The sequence below is a fragment of the Ursus americanus genome, chromosome 22 (assembly GCF_024610735.1).
Source record: "Ursus americanus isolate L20-20 chromosome 22, mUrsAme1.1.p, whole genome shotgun sequence".
Taxonomy (NCBI): domain Eukaryota; kingdom Metazoa; phylum Chordata; class Mammalia; order Carnivora; family Ursidae; genus Ursus; species Ursus americanus.
In genome coordinates, this window is record NC_142148.1 from 12,362,047 (window position 1) to 12,381,487 (window position 19,441).

The following is a 19,441-nucleotide window of genomic DNA, read 5'->3' on the forward strand; positions in this document are numbered from 1 at the left end:
GAGACGGATGGAGGAGCGGGTTTTGGGGGCGAGAGTAGAGCTCAGAGGTCCCTTTCGAACAGGTTCCCTTGAGACTCGTAGACACCTGGACGACCGTTAGTTGGCTATAGATCTTGACTTGGGGAGAAAGGACTGGGTTGAAGAAGTAAAGGCGGGCATGTGGGCATTTGTATTTATTTTCAAAGATTTTATTCATTTATTTGAGAGACAGCACGAGCTGCGGGAGGGGCAGAGGGAGAGGGAGAAGCAGACTCCCTGCTAAGTGGGGAACCTGATGCGGGGCTTGATCCCAGGACCCCAAGATCATGACCTGAGCTGAAGGCAGATGCTTAACCGACTGAGCCACCCAGGTGCCATCAAAACATTTTGATGGTTTTTATTTTTATTTTTTTATTTTTTAAAGATTTTATTTATTTGAGAGAGAGAGAGAGACAGCCAGCGAGAGAGGGAACACAAGCAGGGGGAGTGGGAGAGGAAGAAGCAGGCTCCCAGCGGAGGAGCCTGATGCGGGGCTCGATCCCAGAACGCCGGGATCACGCCCTGAGCCGAAGGCAGACGCTTCACGACTGAGCCACACAGGCGCCCCCATTTTGATGGTTTTTAAAGCCATGGGACTGAACTCTGCAAGGGGACGTGCAGGGAGAGCCGAGGCAGGTACTGGGCCTTGGGGCCGCCGGCGTCAGGAGGAAGGGCTAAGAGGGAGCAGGCAGAAAGGTAGGAGGCACTCGGGGCAAGTGTGGCGTCCTGGAAGCCAGGTGAGGAAGGTGCAGAGACAGGACGCAGCGGCAGCTAGGTTTGGACACGCTAAGGTCGAAATGCCCTGGAGACATTTAAATACCAATGTGGGACAGGCCTTTGGGACCCAAGTGTGGAGCTGGGGCGGAGCTCACTGGTCACAGCCTGAGGCTTGTGGTGGAAGGGGCAGCAGGCAGGAGATTTTGGGGGGGTGGTTGGGCTCCTGAGGGGTGGTCGGGGGATGGCCTGGACTGGGGCTGCCCTGTTGCGTCCAGGGGTCAGCAACCCCAGCCGTGAGCTCCCTGGGAGGGTGTGTGGCGAGGAGAGTGTGGACCCGGGACCTGCGGGAAGCAGGGAAGGGGCAGCTTGGCTCGTCTCCGTCAGCTAGTCTGTAATCCCTGGGCAGAAACGAGGTTTTTTTCTCGGGAGGGGCTTGCTTCCGGGCCCCCTGGGTCAGACGACCTCTCCGCCTCCTGCCAGGCCCCCTGGGGAGCTCAGTCCAGCCGGATGGGATAACCTGTCTGTGATTAGAGCTTCAGCGGAGGGTTCTGTCTCCTCAGGAAGGATTAGGGAGATTTCTCTTACTGCCCATTTGAAACAGGGCCAGGATTGAAGCTTGTTTTACAATCACCGGGGCCTTACGGACCAGACTTCCTGCAGAAGACTGTTGTAATAAAGCTCTTCTCCCGGCACAGCTCTGCTCTGTGTCCAGACCTTCCTCCTTCCCCTTCTCCTGTGGGAGCCTCCTTGGTCCCTTCGGGTGGAAGGAACCTATAGGCACCCAGACACAATTATCAACCTTTTCTCTGCTCCAGGCACTGGCAGGTGGCTATGCCTTTTAACCCGCATACAGCACTGCGAGGCAGGTCACTGCCATTATCCCCATTTTAAGGGTAAGAGAATTGAGGCACAGAGAGGGAAGAGGTCCTGTGTAAGGTCACACAGCCACAGAGAGGGAATCCATGAATACAAAACGTGTCTGATTTATCTTCATAACTTTTGAGGGTTGGGCTTTGAGTCAGACTTGGATGCAAGCCCTGGTTCCTCTTCTAGCTGTGTGACTGTGGGCAAGTTTCTTAACCTCTCTGAGCTTCAGTAAATGACCAGTAATGAGAAATAATCAAATACGCTTCACAGGATTGTCAGAGGCCTCCGTGAGAAAATGCATGTGACGTGCTGAGCACCGTGCTGGCCAGAGTGACAGAAGTGTGCATGGGGGTGGCCTGTTTCTGCCCTGCTCCGAGACAGAACGCACAAAGAAAATAGATCTTGCGCAGACAGAATCGATTCATTCGTGCTTCCGTGCCGTTCGTTCAGTGTTTACTGAGCCCTTACTGTGTGCAGCAGGGAGCAGGACAGATGAACCCCTGTCCTCATGGAGCTAACTGTCCAGTGGGGAACCAGAAAATACACAAGTGGACAGCCACCGGCACCTCTCTGTGTTGAGGGGATTTCAGCGAGTGAACGGATGCTGAGTTAGCTTGATGTTAAGGAGGTGAGGAAATCGGGTGCTGTTTCAGCCAGGGTGGTCAGGAAGAGCCTCTCAGGGGAGGTGACATTTTAACCAAGCTCTAGATGATAAGCAAGAACCAGTCATGAGAAGATCGGGGAACAGCCTGCCTGGCAAAGGGAACAGCAGGTGTAAAAACCCCACGGCTGGAATGAGCCTTGAGTAAGTAATTAAGAGACAGCCAGGCCAGTGTGGCTAGAGCGAGGGAGTAGCCAGGGAGTGGGAGATGAGGCTGCGGGGGTTGGCAGGGGCCATTTCGGTCAGGGAAGGGGGATCGGGGGGTGGGTTTTATTCTGGGTGCCCTGGGGAGCCATTCAGAGTCTAATAAGCAGAAGAGTGGGATGAGGATGAGCTCATCACACAGGCTCTGGATGGAGGAACTGTCAGAGCTGTAAGAACTCAGGGGACAAGTGTAATGGTGTGACTGGCAGGGGCAGTCAGGGAAGGCTTCCTGGAAGGAGAATGCCTTTGGTTTCCCCCTTGCCAGAGGTTAGATGTCATTCATTGATGGATGTCTGCCGGAATAGAAGGTCTGAGGTGGGAGGGGCCTCGTGTCTCAGCTGCCTGCACACACAGGTGCAGGGTATCCGTGGGGAAGAGCCCATCAGTCATGATTTGTCGGACATTGCTGCGGGAAGCTTCTCCAGGAATTCTTCAGGAAGCAGCTTCAGGCAGTGGAATTACAGGGACAGATATAAAACCCCCAGTCCTGCCCTCACGGAGGAGACAGGTGAGAACAAGGGGACTGCCGTACCGGGTGGTGAGTGGTACATTGGGCCTGAGCTCAGGGGACTGTCCCAGGGAGAAGGCAAAGACACACCCGTGTATCCCTGTGCCCAGCATTGGGCTTGACACGTGGTAGTGATTCTGGGGGTCAGGAGGGAAGGAGGGCAGACGCTGGGCACGTGCTAACTCAACCAGTGCCCCGTTGCCTGAATCCCAGACTCCCCACCAGCCTCGGCTGACCTTCTCTCTGTGTCCCCAGCTCAGTGCTCCCAGTTGCATCTCTCTGAACAGCTGGATCTTGCTGCTCTTCGTACCCAACGTCCAGCCACTGGCAGGTGGCTGGTTTCCCACCTTCCTTCTCACTCGGGGCCTTTGCATGTGCTCATCCCCTGCCTAGAACACCCTTCCTTGCCCCGGTGGAGGCACGCGGTGCCGCACTGACCTAGTGCAGTTCGCGCACGTGTTTTACGTGGGCCACATGGTGCTTTCAGGAAATTTGGGATTATATATCAACATTTAACAGTTGGGAGATTTCCCAGGAAATGCCGAATTTCCGGCTTCTCTTGGAAAGTAAGATGCTTTCGTCTTCCCATGTGGCCGCCGTCAGCTGTGTGGAGGGGTGGCTGGCGTCTTCAGGAGCCCCAGCCCTGGCTGGTTCAGCATAGCCTTAACCTGGCGCCTCCTCCTCCTCCTCTTCCTTTTTTTTTTTTTTTTTTTTTTTGAGAGAGAGAGAAAGTGAGCAAATGCGAGGAGCGGGAGGCGCAGAGGGAGAGGGAGAGAGAGAATCTTAAGCAGGTTCCATGCCCAGCCAGATCCCGACACAGGCTCGATCTCACAACCCTGAGATCATGACCTGAGCCGAAATCAAGAGTCGGACGCTTCACCGACTGAGCCGCTCTGGCACCGCCAACCTGGCCCCTTCTGTTCGCTTCTAAGAGCTTGAGGTCCCTGCATTAGAGATGAGTTTTATCTGGTTTTGCACACCGGGTTCCAGCTTGAGATTTCATATGATGTGAGGGTTTACCTGCTGAATCCAGAAGGCCCTTGAGTGAACCACTTGCTGGAACGACCGTACTGAGGCCCAGAGGGGAGCGATGTCTTGTCCAAATTCGCCCAGCAAGCTGTGAACCTCCCTTGTTGCTCTAAAAAGGGGTAAGACTCAGCTCGGGGCAGAAACCTGGGGTCACAGTTGCTCTTCTCTGGGCTGCCTTCCTCCGTCCTAGCAGAAGACGCTGGGACACTGCCTGCCCCTCATCTGGCCACAGGGCGGCCGGTCAGTGCCAGAGGCGGCCCCCGACGGGACAGCTGGTGGGCAGCCGGATGCCGAGTCTCCAGCTTCCGAGAGTGGGCACTCAACATCTGTTCGCCTCCCTCCGCTGTTGGCAGCTTTCCCCTGGCTCTGAGTTTTGGGGCTTTGAGAATGAAACCAGGAGTGGAGGACCTAGAACAATCTCTTCCCCACCTGGGGCTCCCACCCCACAAAATAGATCCATTTCTTCTCTGTCTCCCCCCCCCCCCCGCCCCCCTTGGCCTGCACCCGGGGCCCTTTGAATGCCTCGACACACACCACTACCTACACACGGGCGGGCTTTGCTCAGCCAAACACTGGGAAGCTAAAAATAGCCCTGCCCCCTCTGGCCCTGTAATTGGAGGCGGGACAGCTGGTTTCGATAAGCAGGAGAGCTCTGTGCTCTGGCCAGCTGCCACCTGCTTTCATTGAACACAGATTGTCTCGGTGCAAACAGCCCCGTTGCCGGCTCTCCCTTTTCCTGCTGACTTGAGAGGGTTGAGCTCTGCACTGAGCCTGAGTGCGCCTCCAAGAGCAGGGACCTGGGGTCCGGCCGAGCCTCTACCCCCACTGGGTAGTCACGTTGGATCTGCCTGATTTCCTCGGGCTCGTGAGCCCTTCTTTCTCCCAGAGACCTTCCTGCCGAGCCTAGAACATTCCTTCTTGTTTGATGGCTCATTCCTTCCTGTGTTCAAGAAATGATTATTGAGGTCTACTGTGCTTTAGGTCCCCCCCAGGTGCTGGGGCTAGGGCTGTGAATAAGACCGACAAAAGTCCCTGTCGGCGTGGAGATTACTTTCTGGTGGGGCAGACGGCTGATAAACACATATATAAACCTGTACCAGTACAATTCCAGACAAGGATAAGTGCTAAAAAGGAAGCAAAACTGAGAGATGTGAGGATTGTGTGGGGAGCTGCTTTCGGTGAGAAGGAAGGACTTAATATGAGGAGCTGGGAGAGAGCGTTTCCAGGCAGAGGGAACAGTAACTGCAAAGGCCCCGAGGTAGGTAGGAGTCTCATCTTTTTGAAGAAGCAGAAGGTGGTGGGTATTGCTGAAACATAATAAGGGAAAGGTATAGGAGAGGAGATCTGTGAGGACGGCCGTTCACGTGGGGCGTTGTCATCACACAGGCAGAGGTCGGATCTTTTTCTGAGAGCAAGGGGGAAGCCCTCTGGAGAGTTTGACTAGGAGAATGACATGATCTGATCACCATGAGCTCTCTTGACTCTCCACAGTCATCTTTCTGGGCCCTTATTTCTTCCTGCCTGTTTGTTTCTTCCTTCCTTCTGCTCATCCATCCATGTTGCCATCCATCATCCCTTCCCCCACCCATCTGCCTGGGTCTTTCTCCATTTAGTGTCTGCCCATCCCCCCCATGCTCCCCTCCACCCCCTGCCCACTGGTCTTTCCAGCTACCTGCTCATTTGTCTATCAGGTCATCCATTCATCTACTCCCTATTCACTTACCTCCCCACTCATGTGTCCATCTGTCCATCTGTCCATCCATCTATCCATCCATCCTCCCATCCTCCCTCCCTTCCTACTTTCCTCCAGTCTATGCATCCATCCTCCTTCCCTCCCTCCTTGCCTCCCTCTCATCTACCCATCCATCCTCCCTTCATCTCTCCTTCCCTCCCTCCCTCCCATCCATCCATCTACCCTTCTTCCTTCTGTCTTATCCATCCATCCTTCCATCCATCCATGCACCCATCCAGTGCACCTGAGTCAGGGCCTGGGGTCTGGTCACACCCACCCCTCTGCCATTGGTCCTGGGAAAAAGCACAAGGTCTCAGCACAACCCCCAGGGCTCTGGGCCCCCAAGCTTTGCTTTCCTGTGGGACATTCTAGCTGTCCTTTACAGGAGTGGGTTGGGCCAAGCCAGTTTGGTGCTGGTCCCTGTGTTCCCAAGACTGGGGAGGTTCTCTCAACGGCATCTTATGTTCCTGGCAGTGAGTTTGTTGCCTGGCTTCTGGAAATTGGTGAAATCAGCAAGACCGAAGAAGGAGTCAACTTGGGCCAGGCCCTGTTGGAGAACGGTATAATCCACCATGGTGAGTGGGGGCTGGGCCCGGGCAGCCCCAGGGGGAGGCACAGGTCAGACCTCAGCAGTGTTGTGCTCCCCCTAACGCAGGGGGTGTCGCTAGCCTCCTGTGCAGCCGCCCCGTTCCCTGGGCACAGTGTGGCCTCGGGACGCGGATGCCCTTACAAATCGGCTCACAGGGCCGGAAAGCCCTGCCCTCACCTGGGACACCAGCAAAGCAGGGACACCTCGAAAAGTCCTTTCAAAAAAGGGCAAGAGCCATTTATGTTTTAGTCATTCAGCCAATCTTTATTGAGTGCGTGTTAGGTGCCCGGCACTGTGCACACAGCAGAGAACAGGCCAGATGAAACCGTCCTCATGGGGCCGATGTTCTGGTCAGAGGGGAAGGTGATGAACGAAGTGAAATCTGTGTGTATCCAGGTGGCTATCAGTGCCGGGCGGGGGAGAGAAGGAAGGGGTTGGCAGTCAGTTTTGAATAGGGGTTTGGAAGGCCTCTCCGAGAAGGTGCCCTGAGAGAGCAAGGGGCCGGGTAGCACCCGGGTTTTAGGCCGAGGGAACAGCAGGTGCAGAGAGTAAGCAGGTGTCCAGGGAGCCGCAGGGTGGCCGGTGCTTCCGTGGGAGCGGGCGTGGGCGCTGCCAGGAGACACGGTGGGCGGGCTCGGGGCCGGGGATAGTGGGGAGGGGATGAGGTCCGGGGCCGTTGGAGGGATAGTGGGGTCTTTGGCTTTTACTTGCAGTGAGATAGGTAGCTGCGGCTGAGTGCCGGGAAGCCCTGCCGAGACTCAGACTTGTGCAGGATTCCTCTGGCCGCCACGTGGGCAGCAGGGGACCGGGCGAGGGGCCGTGATGTTCCAGATGGGAGATAACGGTGGCTCGGAGCAGGCTGGGGTGTGGAGTCAGACTGTTAATGTTTTGAAGGCAGAGCCCCCAGGATCTGCTAATGGATCCATGGTGGGGAGGACCAGAAAGAAGCAGCAAGGGCACCCCAAAGCCATCGTATAGAGAGGGTTTCATAAATCCCGATTGTGTAAGACCACACCCCGGCACCCACAGTCCCAACACATGCTTTGGTGAACTAGCACCGTGGAGGTGCTGGGCCAGATGGGTCCCAGTGCAGGCTGGGTCAGGGCATTTCTGGGCCTCTCTTGAGACCTGTAGGTGCCCCGGCCCCAAGCGGCAGGGCTCAGCAGGGCCTCAGGCAGAGCAGGGGGACCTGGTTTCCACAGAGGAGTGAGGGCAGGGGTTCAGCGAGATTGCGCGTGGCACAGACCCTGGCCGAGTGCAGGGCGGTGATGGGCGGGGATGGGCCCAGCCTCACCGGCCCCCTGCGTCCCTCCAGTGTCTGACAAGCACCAGTTCAAGAACGAGCAGGTGATGTACCGCTTCCGTTATGATGACGGCACCTACAAGGCCCGGAGTGAGCTGGAGGACATCATGTCCAAGGTAGGGACGCCGCCCGACCCCACGACCCTGATCCCACCATCACTGCAGAGCAGGCCTGCACCCCAGTGGCCTGTGATCGTCCCCCTCCCCCACCGGCCTGCTCTGTCCTGAGAGCCATCTCTCCCAGCAGCCCGGACTCGGAGGCTCCTGAAGGTTGTGGCCTGATCCCAGACACCCCCTTTTTCTCTTTCAGGGTGTGAGACTTTACTGCCGCCTTCACAGCCTCTACACCCCCGTGATCAAGTAAGTTACCTTCTCCCAGCTCTACTTTCACCTCTGCCTCTTCTCAGCTGGCTGGCCTTGGGCTGGTAACTTAACCTCTCTGAGCCTCAGTCGCTATCTCCATCAAATGGGGCTAATCATCGCCTCCATTGTCCATGTTTGTCCTTAGGGTTAAGTGAGCCAATCTGTGGGAGACGCTGCAGTGCGGTGGTGACGGGTGTCCGTTCTGGAGCCAGTTTGAGTCTCAGCTGCTAGTTACCAGCTGCGTGACTTTGGGCAGAGTTACTTAGCCTCCTGGTGCCTCAACATTTTCCTCTGTGGAATGGGGATGATAATAAGATCCACCCCGGGGCCTTTGCACTGCTATTCCCTCCACTTGGAATGCTCTTCCCTTACCTATGTGCATATTTACTCCCTCACTTCCTTCAGATGTCTCCAAATCAGAGGGGCTTCCCTGCCCACCTCTCTAAAGCATCACCGTCTGGTCTGCACTGTCCTCCTTACTTCACTTTGGCTTTCTTCTTGGAACTTGTTAGTGGTTGACATATTACATATTTATTTTTTATTGATATGCTGTCTTTCTTTACCACTGAACTGTGAACTCACCAAGGGCAGGGAGTTTGCTCACTGCTGTGTCCCCAGACCCTTGCCCAGTGTCTAGAGCGCTGCTGTCCTGTAGCCCTTTCCACACTGATAGCTGTGCTCTGTGGCTGTGGGGTCAAGTACAGTAGCCATGACTCACATGTGGCTTTCAGACCCTTGAGATGGAGGAATGTGATTTTAAGTTTGATTTAATATTCATTGATGGACAAATGGGTACATATTGGAGAGCGCAGGTCAAGGGCAGAGTAGCCCTGAATGAATGTTTGTCAAGTTGAAAGGTAATTAACATCTTTGGCCTCTGATTCTGCATCTGTGAAATGGGCATAAGAAGAGCTCACGCCTCTTGGGTTGCTATGAAGATTACATCTGAATGATGCCCGGTGCATAGTGAGGGCCGTATAAATGCCAGCGACTGGTTGTTTTCTTTATTATGAAGCTATGGTTATGGATGAAGGGACGGAGAGGGTGACCTCATTCTTACCCAGCTGCACATTCCTCTGCCCCCTGTCCTGACGGCTCGTGTCCACTCTTAGAGAGGCGGAGGGGATTCCAGCATTTGCTGGCCTCGTTGGGGATCAGGCCTGGGAATCCCTCGCCTCTCTAGATCTGCCTCTGCTTCCTCGGTCCGGCCCCGGCCCTTGCGAGAAGGGCCCCCTGATCAGCCCCAGAGAAGGAAAGTGGCAGGGGCCAGTGTGCCTGTGGCCTGCCAGCTCCCCAGTTCCTAAAAGTCTGAGACAAACTCCCCAGCTGGACTTTGTCATCAGTCTCAGCATGGCTGGTCACGTAAACTCCTGTTTGCCAGCTTCGAAGCCCGAGACATGGTTGCAGTCTGACTGCAAGGTTAGCGCGACCCTCCATACCAGCGCTTGTGGGGGGGAGTTTAGACTCCACGCACGTCAGAGCCTGTGCCTGGGGAGAGACCCGGGGGCCCGATTCCCACCCCTGTGCTCCCCGATGTGCTAATGTGTGCTCCCTCCCCCTGCAGAGACCGCGATTACCACCTGAAGACGTACAAGTCCGTGCTGCCCGGGAGCAAGCTGGTGGACTGGCTGTTGGCTCAGGTGAGCTCTCCCCCTGACCCCTGGGAGCATCTGCTCGCTCTGCCCGCCACTGAGCAGCGGGCCGGGCTGTGGGCCTCGACGTTTCTTCAAACCATTTTTTCTCTAGTTTTTACTCCTATAAAATATACATCTTGCTTAACTGTCGTCACCAGTGTTTAGCATGCAGTTCATGGCATGACGTCCCCTCACATCGCTGTGCAGCCGTCCCCACCTTCCCTCTCCTAGAGCTCTTTTCATCTTGCAGAACTGAAACCCTGTGCCCGGTCAATGCCAGCTCCCCACCCGCCCCTCCCTGCGGCCCCTGGCAACCTCACTTCCACTTTCTGTCTCTAGGAGCTTGGCTGTGCCAGGGACCCTGTGTGAGCGGGATCACCCAGCTGTTGTCCTGCTGTGGCTGGCTGATGGCGCTCAGTGTCATGTCCTCAGGGCCATCCATGTGGTGGCCTGGGACAGAATTGCCTTCCTTTGCCAGGCTGAATAACATTCCATTGCATGTATCGCCCACATTTTATTTATCAGTTATTTAATATTATCCGTCAATTAGTGTCTATTTCACAGACGCTTGGCTTGCTGCCACCCGGAAGCTTCCAGGTAAAACTGGCACAGTCCCGGCTGAGCTGGGACAAGTTGGTCTCATGCTAGAGCACCAGATCAGAGCCTCCACAGTTACTCCTTTCACAGAAGTTGCCAGGGGGCAGGGGCTGGGCAGAGGCTTGGAAAGTCCACGCGTCGGTTTTGCTCCAACTTCCCAAAGGCGTTTGCTCCACTGAGATGCCGCAGACGCTTCTGTCTGCCTACCTCCGATGCTTTGTGGCTACTGCTCCCTTGGCGCTTTCGCTGGGCCTGGCCCTGGCTGGGTTTTGTGCCTTACCTCGTTGAGTCCTCCAACCCATTTATAGACAGGGCAACTGGCACCCAGAGAGGCCGAGCACTTGGTTCAAGGGTACACAGCCCGGTAGCGGCACAGCTGGGATTGGGATGGGCCCGTCTCACCCGGCTTGTACCTCGGTTCTGCAAACTTTTCAGGGAGCTCGCAAGACTGTTCATTTGTAGTCTGTAAAAAGACCGTATTGGCTCCAAAGACGAGGAGACAACTGTGAAATCAAAATGGATAAATGTTTAAACATTTACAGAGCGCAGCTTTATGTCAGCCTCCTTAATTGTTACATTTAGCATTCATAAAAACCTCGTTCCATTTGAAAACAATTTGCTGGCGGGACTTTCGCGTGTCGCACAATTCCCGATGATGGCCTAGAAATCGTAGCCAATCTGTAAAGTGAATGTTTCTTGGCGCCAAATCACTTCAAAAGCAGGTTTAGAAAAATCCTTGAAACATTTTTTTCAGGCCCAAGCAGCATATTAAATGTAGGATGTGGGTGTATTTTAATAGATTTGCTGTGGTGTGGGATGCTAAGACCCGGGAGGTCTTGAGACAGCCCCAGATTTGTATTCGGTTTTGCACATTTGGAAGGGGCAGAGCGCTAACCACTGTGCAAGACTGCCTCCTCCCCCAGGCTCCTGTGAAGCCAGCCCGGAGCACGTGCTTTATTGATAGCCGGCCGACCTGGGTCGGATCCCAGCTGTGCGTCTTCCTAGTGGGGTGATCTTGGACAAGCCTGTTAGCCTCTCTGTGCCTCCCTTTCCACACCTGGAAAATGAAGCTCAAAACGATACCTTTCCCGTTAGATTATTTTGAGGATTCAATGAGTTAATCACGTAAAATGCTCAGACTGGCACCTGGCACAGAGTAATTGCTCAGTAAATGCGACTCTTATTATAATTCCTCATCTCCTGCACAGGGGACTCCAGGTGGCTCCAAATTACATGCAGTGCGGACGGCTGAAGAATCTGCAGAGGGGTTTGGGGGCGCAGGGACGCTAAGATCAGGAAACAACCTGCTTGGGGGGAAGGGCAGATGCACAGAGTCCCGCCTCTGGCGTGTGCGGCCACAGGTGAGGGTGACACGGGGTGATTTGTGGTTTAGGTTCTTTGCTTGGAGCCCAGACGTGCCTGGGTCCGGGCTCTCTGAACCAGCTGCTTCTCCCCACCTCGGCCCTTTCTGTGGCCTCGTGTTTCCCAAGCCCCAGTGGTATCCACGGCCGTGTGGGGGTTTCAAAGCATGATGTGGACTTTGCCCTAAGTGGCGAATCCCAGGCCTGAGTTGGGAGTGAGGCGGCTCGCTGCAATGGTGAAACGTCAGTGGGTCCGAGAGATGTCTGGAGATGGGGTGCAGGGCATGCAGTGCTGTGGGGTGGGATGGGGAGCAAGGATGCGTCCTGGGGCTTTGGTGCGCCGGGGGCTGGAAGTACCCTTTACAGTGATGAGAAGACGGCGGAGAAAACCCCTGGGTGCCTGGGAAAATCAAGAGTTGTCCTCTGGTGCAGGAAGGCGCTGTCTTTGGGGTGCCCGCTGGACTTCCCAGGGGGTGGGTGGAGGACGGGGCAGGGTCGGCATGCCTGGCGCTCGGGTGGCATCTGCCCTGTGGACGCTCTGTTCCTTGTCAGCTCTGGCAGTATTGAAATGAGCAGTCAGGAGAGCGTGTAGACCAATTCAACAAGAGGGCCCGTTAACTCCTCCCTTTGAACACCTACTGTGTACCAGGCACCGTTTTAGGGTTCTGGGGACACAGCAGGCTGGTGGCTCAAGGCGCTGGCAGAGGACACAAAGCATCCTCAGGGACATGGCAGGAGCCCTGGCCGCAACCTTCGGCAACTAACGTGTCCTTTTAGAGCCTCAGTTTCCCTAACGTGGTGGTGGGGGGAAGCGTCTGGCTCTGAAAGGATTCCTTTCTCAATGGTGCAACCTAGGGCGAGTGCGAGCACATCTGTGCCCCAGTTTCTTCTTCTGTTCAATGGGAGTAAGGAGTGTGATTGCCTCTGGGTTGACACTCAAGACCGGGTGAGATTGTGCAGCGCCTGGCTCGCTGCGAGTCAGTGAGAGGCATCCTTGGACGTTGTCCTGGGGTTTCCCAAGTCACGGGCAGGGAGCCTCCCGCAGCCCTGTCCGTTACCCCCCGGGAGTGGTCCATCACCCAGCCCAGCTCTGCCCCTGCTGCCTGCATCCCAGGTTGTTCTCGATAGAGATGTTTTGTGGCCCACTGAGCGCTAGATGCCGTGGGGAGACAGGTAACCTTGACGGCCACCACTGCTGCCCACGTGGAGCCGATGTTCTAGTGAGAGACGCACCTTAAACCATAGTCACATATCTGGAGGAACCCCAGCACCGGGAACAGTTGGTGCTGATTCTCCCGAGAGCAGTGGCGTGAAGGGATGAGTTTGTTTCAGACTGTGACAGGTGCAGCCCCAGTATCATACAAGGTCATGAGAGTGTAACGGGATGAACATTTGTTGAGAGGATGTGCGGGGGTGGGGGACTACTTTAGGGTGTCCTCTGAGGAGCTGACTTGGACACTGAGACCTAAAAAGCCAGGACGGGGCATTCCAGGGGGAGGAAAGAGCAAATGCAAAGGCCCTGAGGTGGAGGCATATAGTTTGTGAAAGGACTAGCAAGGAGGCCAGTGTGGCTGGAGCCCCAGCACGGGGGCTAGTGGGTGGCTGGGGGAGATGAGGGGAGCATGGCAATGGCGGTGCGGTGGCCAGGGCTGTGTGTGCTCGTGCCTTCCTCCGGGAGGGAAGAAAATGATGATTTGAGCTTTTCCCACAACTTGGCGGGATGTGGGGTAGGGAGCTTACTTTTCAGGTGTCCAGGGACGGCGTATTCCATGGCTCACTTGAGAATCCTGCTGTTGTTCTAACTTTAGGAACCTCCCTGTGGGTCATCCCAGGGCTCTGTGGGAAAGGGGGCAGGGCTGGGCTGGGAGCCCAGACTGTGAGTGCCTCCAAAAGCCAGGTGGGCTCCAGACGCCTGCTGGGGCCTCCCAGGCTGCAGATCCGGGGCCTGCTGGCCACCTGGATCCCGGCTGTGCCTCCCCTGCTGGCCCCACACAGCTGGGGGGCTGCTGCTCTGGATGCAGCCTCCCTCACGGACGGCCACCTCCCCTGGCAGGGCTCTGTGCACACAGCCCTCCGGCTGCTGGCCGGGGGTCCCACAGGAGAGATTTGTCTTCCTCGAGTCGGCCAGTGCATGCAGTCCTGCGGCCAGTGGCTTTGCCAGGCCCCGTGCCCTGAGTCTGAGCCGCAAGCCTCGGCAGGCTGAGTCCGGCAGCCCCTGGCATTTGTTTCTCCTTTAGCTGGGAAATTCCCTCCCCGCCCCTCGGCTGCCGGCGGAGGCGTGGGGGGACAGTCGAGGAGACTGCCTCTCGAAACAGCTTCTCACTTTGGGAGTCCTTTAAATGAGAGGTCGTCGGGCCTTGTGGCCATCTGAGTGTGGTTGAAGCTCACTGACCTGTGACCACAGGCTCCAGCATGATTTGGCCCCTGCTGACAGCATCTTTATTCAATCGCCAAGTATTTATTAAGCACCTCCTGTATGCCAGGCCTAAGTTCTAAGCCCTCGGGATTCCGCAGGGAACACAGCAGTTCAAACTCCTTGTCCTCATGGAGCTTGCTCACCCCCTCCCTCGTGGCCAGACTGCCTTTTGTGCCACAGGCTTCGTCCCACCCCTGGACCTTTGTCCGTGCTGTTTTCTCTGCCTGTCACCCAGCCGCTCCCCCCAGCCCCCGTCCCCAACTGCACCACACAACTCCCACGATTTCCCTGATGAACTGAGATCGTTGGGTTTGCAAGAACCAGAAACAGACTTGGGCTAACTTAAGGAGAGTGGGAAAGAAAAGAAGGCGGTTCATAGAAGGGTAAAGACCGCCAGAGTCAGGGAGACCCAGAAGCCAGGCTTAAAAAGAATCGGCACCAGGCAGGGGCGCCTGCGTGGCACAGCGGTTAAGCGTCTGCCTTCGGCTCAGGGCGTGATCCCAGGGTCCTGGGATCGAGCCCCGCATCAGGCTCCTCTGCTATGAGCCTGCTTCTTCCTCTCCCACTCCCCCTGCCTGTGTTCCCTCTCTCGCTGGCTGTCTCTATCTCTGTCGAATAAATAAATAAAAAATCTTTAAAAAAAAAAAAAAAAGAATTGGCACCAGGCGATGCCCAGCTTCTTGGGAGTGGGAGCTGAGGGCACCTTCTTCAGGGCACTGCTCTCAGGGAGAACCACACCGACTGTTCCCTGTCCTTGGGTTCCTCCTGCTACGGGTCGTGTTGCTGGGGCAGGAAGCATCACCTGGGGCAGGGAACGTCACTGTAGCTTTGCATGGACCATGTGTCCTCAACCTGGTCTGGGTTGGTGGGGGGCGGGTGGGTGGTAGTGAAAAACTCTGAGGGGCTGTCCCACTACGATGACATTCCACAGGGGAGAGTCGGGCCCAAAGGCGGGCCCAGTAGGCCATGACCGTTGATACTTCAGTTTTGGGTTGACTGTTACTTCCTTGGAAAAGCCCTGAGATGAACCAGACTTCCGTTGTACTAGTTAGGAGTGTGTTCATTTGCAAGAACAGAAAACCCAACTAAACAGTGGCCCAAGCAGATAATTGTGCCCCATACCAGTCACATGTCACATGTGAAGCAGATAATTGTGCCGCATAGCAGTCACATGCCACATGGCAAGAACGTTCCATCCTTCACTCTAGCCTCGGTGTTGTCTGCCACCGTGGTCACTGGATAGCCCCTTAGCCCTACATATGTCACTTCCTCCTATGACTTTGTGCTTGGTAGGGGAGTGTGGTACTGCTCTTCCTTTTTATGAGGGAGGAAGGTATTTTCCAGAATTCCCTGGTAGCCTTCCCCAGGTGTCACTGGCTATAGCTAGGTCATTAGGATTCGGACTTCATTGCCCGTATCAAAGACCCAGCTACAGGGGCTGATACAAATCACGGGTTGATCTTCCTTTGCTCTGAGAGGAGCCTAGAGGTGGGTGGTCTAGAGCTGCTAGGGTGGCCTCATGAGACCTCTGGGGACCACACTCTCTCTCTCTTCTGCTTTGCCATCCTTAGCATGTTTTGATCCCGGGTCATATTATGGTCTAGGATGACTGCAGGAGCTCCAGCCATCACATCTTTGTTCCAAGGAGGAGGAAGAAAAAAGAAGGGCCAGGGACAAAGGATTTTTCCAGAGCTCCCTACCAGTGATTTCTGAGTATATCTCATTGGCCCCCTCTAGCTGTGATTTCTAGATGGATACCTTGCCGTCTTCAGCAGTGATAGTTTCATTACTGGTGTGGTATGGGGGAGGGGGAGAGGGTTATTGCTAGGCAGCCAACAATATCTGGCACAGAAAATCTCCCTTTCTCCTTTGTTTATGGCACAATACACAGTGGATTTATCCCAACTACTCTTACTTTTCTTGTGGGGTGTATTCACAATAGTCATTGACACGTTCGGTCAGTACGACAGTGCCTAAAATAGACACAGATTCCTGCCCCCACGGAGCCTCCATTCCAGGTGGGCTTTTCACAGCCTCGCTCAGCCCCTCTGATGTTGGGTCACCTAACACCCTCCCCTTCCTGTTCCGTTCCAGGGTGACTGCCAGACGCGGGAGGAGGCGGTGGCACTTGGCGTGGGCCTGTGTAACAACGGCTTCATGCACCACGGTAATCTGCCTCTTCCCTTCAGCCCAGCCTCTGGGGGGGGGGGTCTGTCCTGGAACAGAAAAGCTAGTAGGGAGCCTGGTCCCTGGGGCATTTTATGGGTGGGGGGTGAGGGGAACTGAGGCCCAGAGAAAGCAAATGGTGGGGCTGGAGGCCGCTTAGCCTGCCCACGGGGGAGCGCAGGCGAGATGCTGGCTCTGTGGGCCCATAGACCTTGGGGAGTTTGGGGCGGCTCAGGAATCTTACCCCCCCCCCCCCACTTCTGCACCGATGGCTACATCACCTCAGGGGTTCAGTAGGGACCAAGATGGCTGGAAATGCTTGGCTGGAAAAATGGACTGGACTTGAGGTCAAATCTGTGGGCTTCCTGGGCCCTTCTCCTGGATGGGACGTGACCTCTGGGTGGGCAGGGAGGCCGGATCATGCAGGCCCGGCCCGCGGGCTTCCAGGGGGAGGAGAGGAGAGGGGTCTGAGGGGACAGAGGGCAGGCAGGTTGTAAGTGAGAGAGGAAGGGAGCCGGGCAGGGACTTTGCACCGCTTTGCCCGGCCTCACCCCTTAGATAGGTCACTCTCCTTCCCATCGGAGAAACACTGAAGAGGGTCAGAGAGGTGGGCTGTCCTGGGATGATCCTGAATTGGGAAGGTGGGCATAAGGAAGGAGAAACTGGTTCTGCTGTTACCATTTCACATTCAAACAGAAGTTAATACGCTGTGTGCCTGGCCTCCTGAGCGCTCCCCATGTATTAATTAGTTTAATTCTGAAACGATCCTTTGATGTTGGTATTAATATCATCCCTGTCTATAAATGAGGAATTGGAAGCCCAGATAGTTAAGAGACTTGCTCAAGGTCACACAGCAAGTAGGAGCTGGGATTTGAACCCAGGCAGGCGGGCTTCACACTGAGCTCTGTGACCTTCCCACTGGCCGGCCCTGGGGGAGCCCTGAGTCTCCTACCCTTTCAGCAGGACGGGTAGACTTAACTCCCACTAAGGAGCCTTTCTTCTCCTTCCAGAACATTCCCCGGGGCCGTGGCTCTTGCCGTTTCCCTGGCCTGGGGTGCCCTACCCACCTCACGCCCCCGACTTGCTCAATTTTTCTGTTTGGTTCACGTTTCCCGAGGCCTCCCCAAACACCGCTGCCTAATGGCTCCTCTCCTTCGTCGCTCTGTGCTTAGCTCAGATTCACACTTCTTCATAGAGCTGTTCTCTCCCTGTCAGACTAATCCCACGCTTCCCTAGTGTCTTCGTTCATGCTGCTCTTCTCCAGCCCTTGCGTGCCTGGTGCAGGCACCGTGCTAGGCTCCGGGGACGGAGCGGTGAACAAGGCAGATGAGAGTTCCGTCCTCGGGAGCTCACAGCCTAGTGCATGTGCGTGCACGTGTGTGCGCGAATCAAGCAATGAAGTCAGTCCATGTTCTGGAGCAGTATGGGCATGTGAGGACGACTTCGGCTTTTACTCCAGTGCAGTGGGAGTCCTGACAGGGTTCCGAGCAGAGGACGGCTGTGGAGGATGTCTGCGGTGGGGGGTGGGGGGTGGAAGTAGAGAGGCCAATACAGAAGCGACTCTGACTCCAGGGGACGGTTGATGTGGCTTGGGCCCTGGTGGTGGCAGTGAAGGGGTGAGACTCTGGAAGGTCTTTTGGCCATTCCTTCTCCCAGCTTCTGCGTTGTGCTCTCAGAGGTCAGCAAACCCTTTCTGCAAAGGGCCAGACAGTAAATATTTTAGGCTTTGTAGGCCATAGGGTCTATTACAGCCCAACTCTGCTGTCGTAGCATTAAAGCCGCTATGCAGTTTTTAAATAAGTGAGCGTGGCTATGTGTCAATAAAACTTTATTTAGAAACACAGGCAGTGGGCCATAGTTTTCCACCCCTAGTCTAGCTGCTGGGTTTGCTGTCCCTTCGACAGGATGACAGGTGTGCCAGTGAGATGACAGGTCGCCAGGCACATCCCCTGCCTTGTAGCCAGCAGGCCTTGTTCCTGCCCTGACTCGGCTGACTCCCAATAAGCCTGTGCCCCTCTGTGGGCCCCCATTTCTTTATCTTTCCATTGGATCCCTTCCTCCTCTGAGGTCAGCATATCCATGGCTCTGTGGGGTTAGGGGTTAGGACGCACTCCCAGCTGCCCATTTCACCAGCTGAGAAGGGTAGGTCAGGCCCAGCCAGGGTCATTTCCGTCCATCAGCTCCTCTCCGCAAAGTCCCTCATTCCCAGAAGCTGCTCTGTTCCCTGCGGGGCCCTCTGACAGCTCCATCCTTCCCGCCAATCAGCTGGGCAGAACCTCTCATTTGTGGGTGAGAGTAATGAGGGGTCCACCCCAGCTGCTATTCTGGGAAGGCTGCTGGCTGAGGACATTCTGTGAGGGGGGGGGGTGACTCCCAGGCAGCGCCAATACCCGCGGGGCCCCTCAGGGAGAGAAATTGCAGGGCGTGGCCCCTGCTCCCCTGTTCCCCGCCACGAACTCAGAAATAAGCTAAAATAGGAAAGGGCCAAATCCCAGGGTTGTGGCTGCTGCAAAGTGCAGGTTAGGGTGCAGGGTGGAGGTGGGGCCCGGGCGGCACCTCCCGCGGCGCCTGACCCGAGCTCCCAGGCCCTGAGGTGTCCTTTAGGCACATATGGGGAAACTGAGGCTCAGCGTCTCATCCCCCACCCCTCTGGACGTTGGTGCTGTTAGGATCCCCACAGATGGGCAGGGCGAAGAGGACATGAAGTTGGGCAGGGGCTGGCAGGGGTTTGAACTTGGCCAGTGGCCTTGAGTGAAGCCTACATCAGTGAGTGGGGGGACCTCACCTGACTGAGGTCCTGGACTCTGGGGTTCCAGCTGTTTCCCTGAACATTCCAGCCAAGACACAGCATCGTGCTTCCTCCTTCCACTCCCAGAGGCTGTCAGCCTCATGTTTACAGTGGAGGTGAAGCCAGCCGGCCCCCGGGGCCTGGCTCCCCAGCTCTGGGCAAAGCAGCAATTTGTGTGTCTGTTTTCTCCAAAGAGGTGATGGGGTGGCCGGAGGGAGACACAAACAGCTCGATGTCCTGGGAAAGAAGGAGAAAGAAAGGATCGCCTCCTGCTGCTTTTCATGTAGTCACCAAATCGGTAGACAGCCTCCGTCTTCAGGCATGGTGGGGACGTCTGGAACCTCAGGCAGCTGGGTTTCCTTCTTTCAGGGGCCCACGGACTTCAGACAACTGCCTTCCCCACACCAAGCCTGCATTTCCCCCGTGCTGTAATTCACCCCTGCCCCCATCTAGCAGGCCGGCTGGGATGGTGAAGAGAAGGAGCCTGCC

General features: G+C 55.9%; 1 protein-coding gene across 1 annotated transcript in view; it reads left to right on the top strand.

The window, feature by feature from the left end:
- PREX1 (phosphatidylinositol-3,4,5-trisphosphate dependent Rac exchange factor 1) overlaps window positions 1–19,441 on the top strand; it is a 174,615-nt gene that overhangs the window by 117,679 nt on the left and 37,495 nt on the right. The window contains exons 11-15 of the mRNA XM_087853518.1: window positions 6,211–6,311; window positions 7,641–7,744; window positions 7,938–7,987; window positions 9,555–9,630; window positions 16,093–16,165. Of these exons, the coding sequence (XP_087709644.1) occupies window positions 6,211–6,311; window positions 7,641–7,744; window positions 7,938–7,987; window positions 9,555–9,630; window positions 16,093–16,165 (404 nt within the window). The remainder of the gene's footprint in view (window positions 1–6,210; window positions 6,312–7,640; window positions 7,745–7,937; window positions 7,988–9,554; window positions 9,631–16,092; window positions 16,166–19,441) is intronic.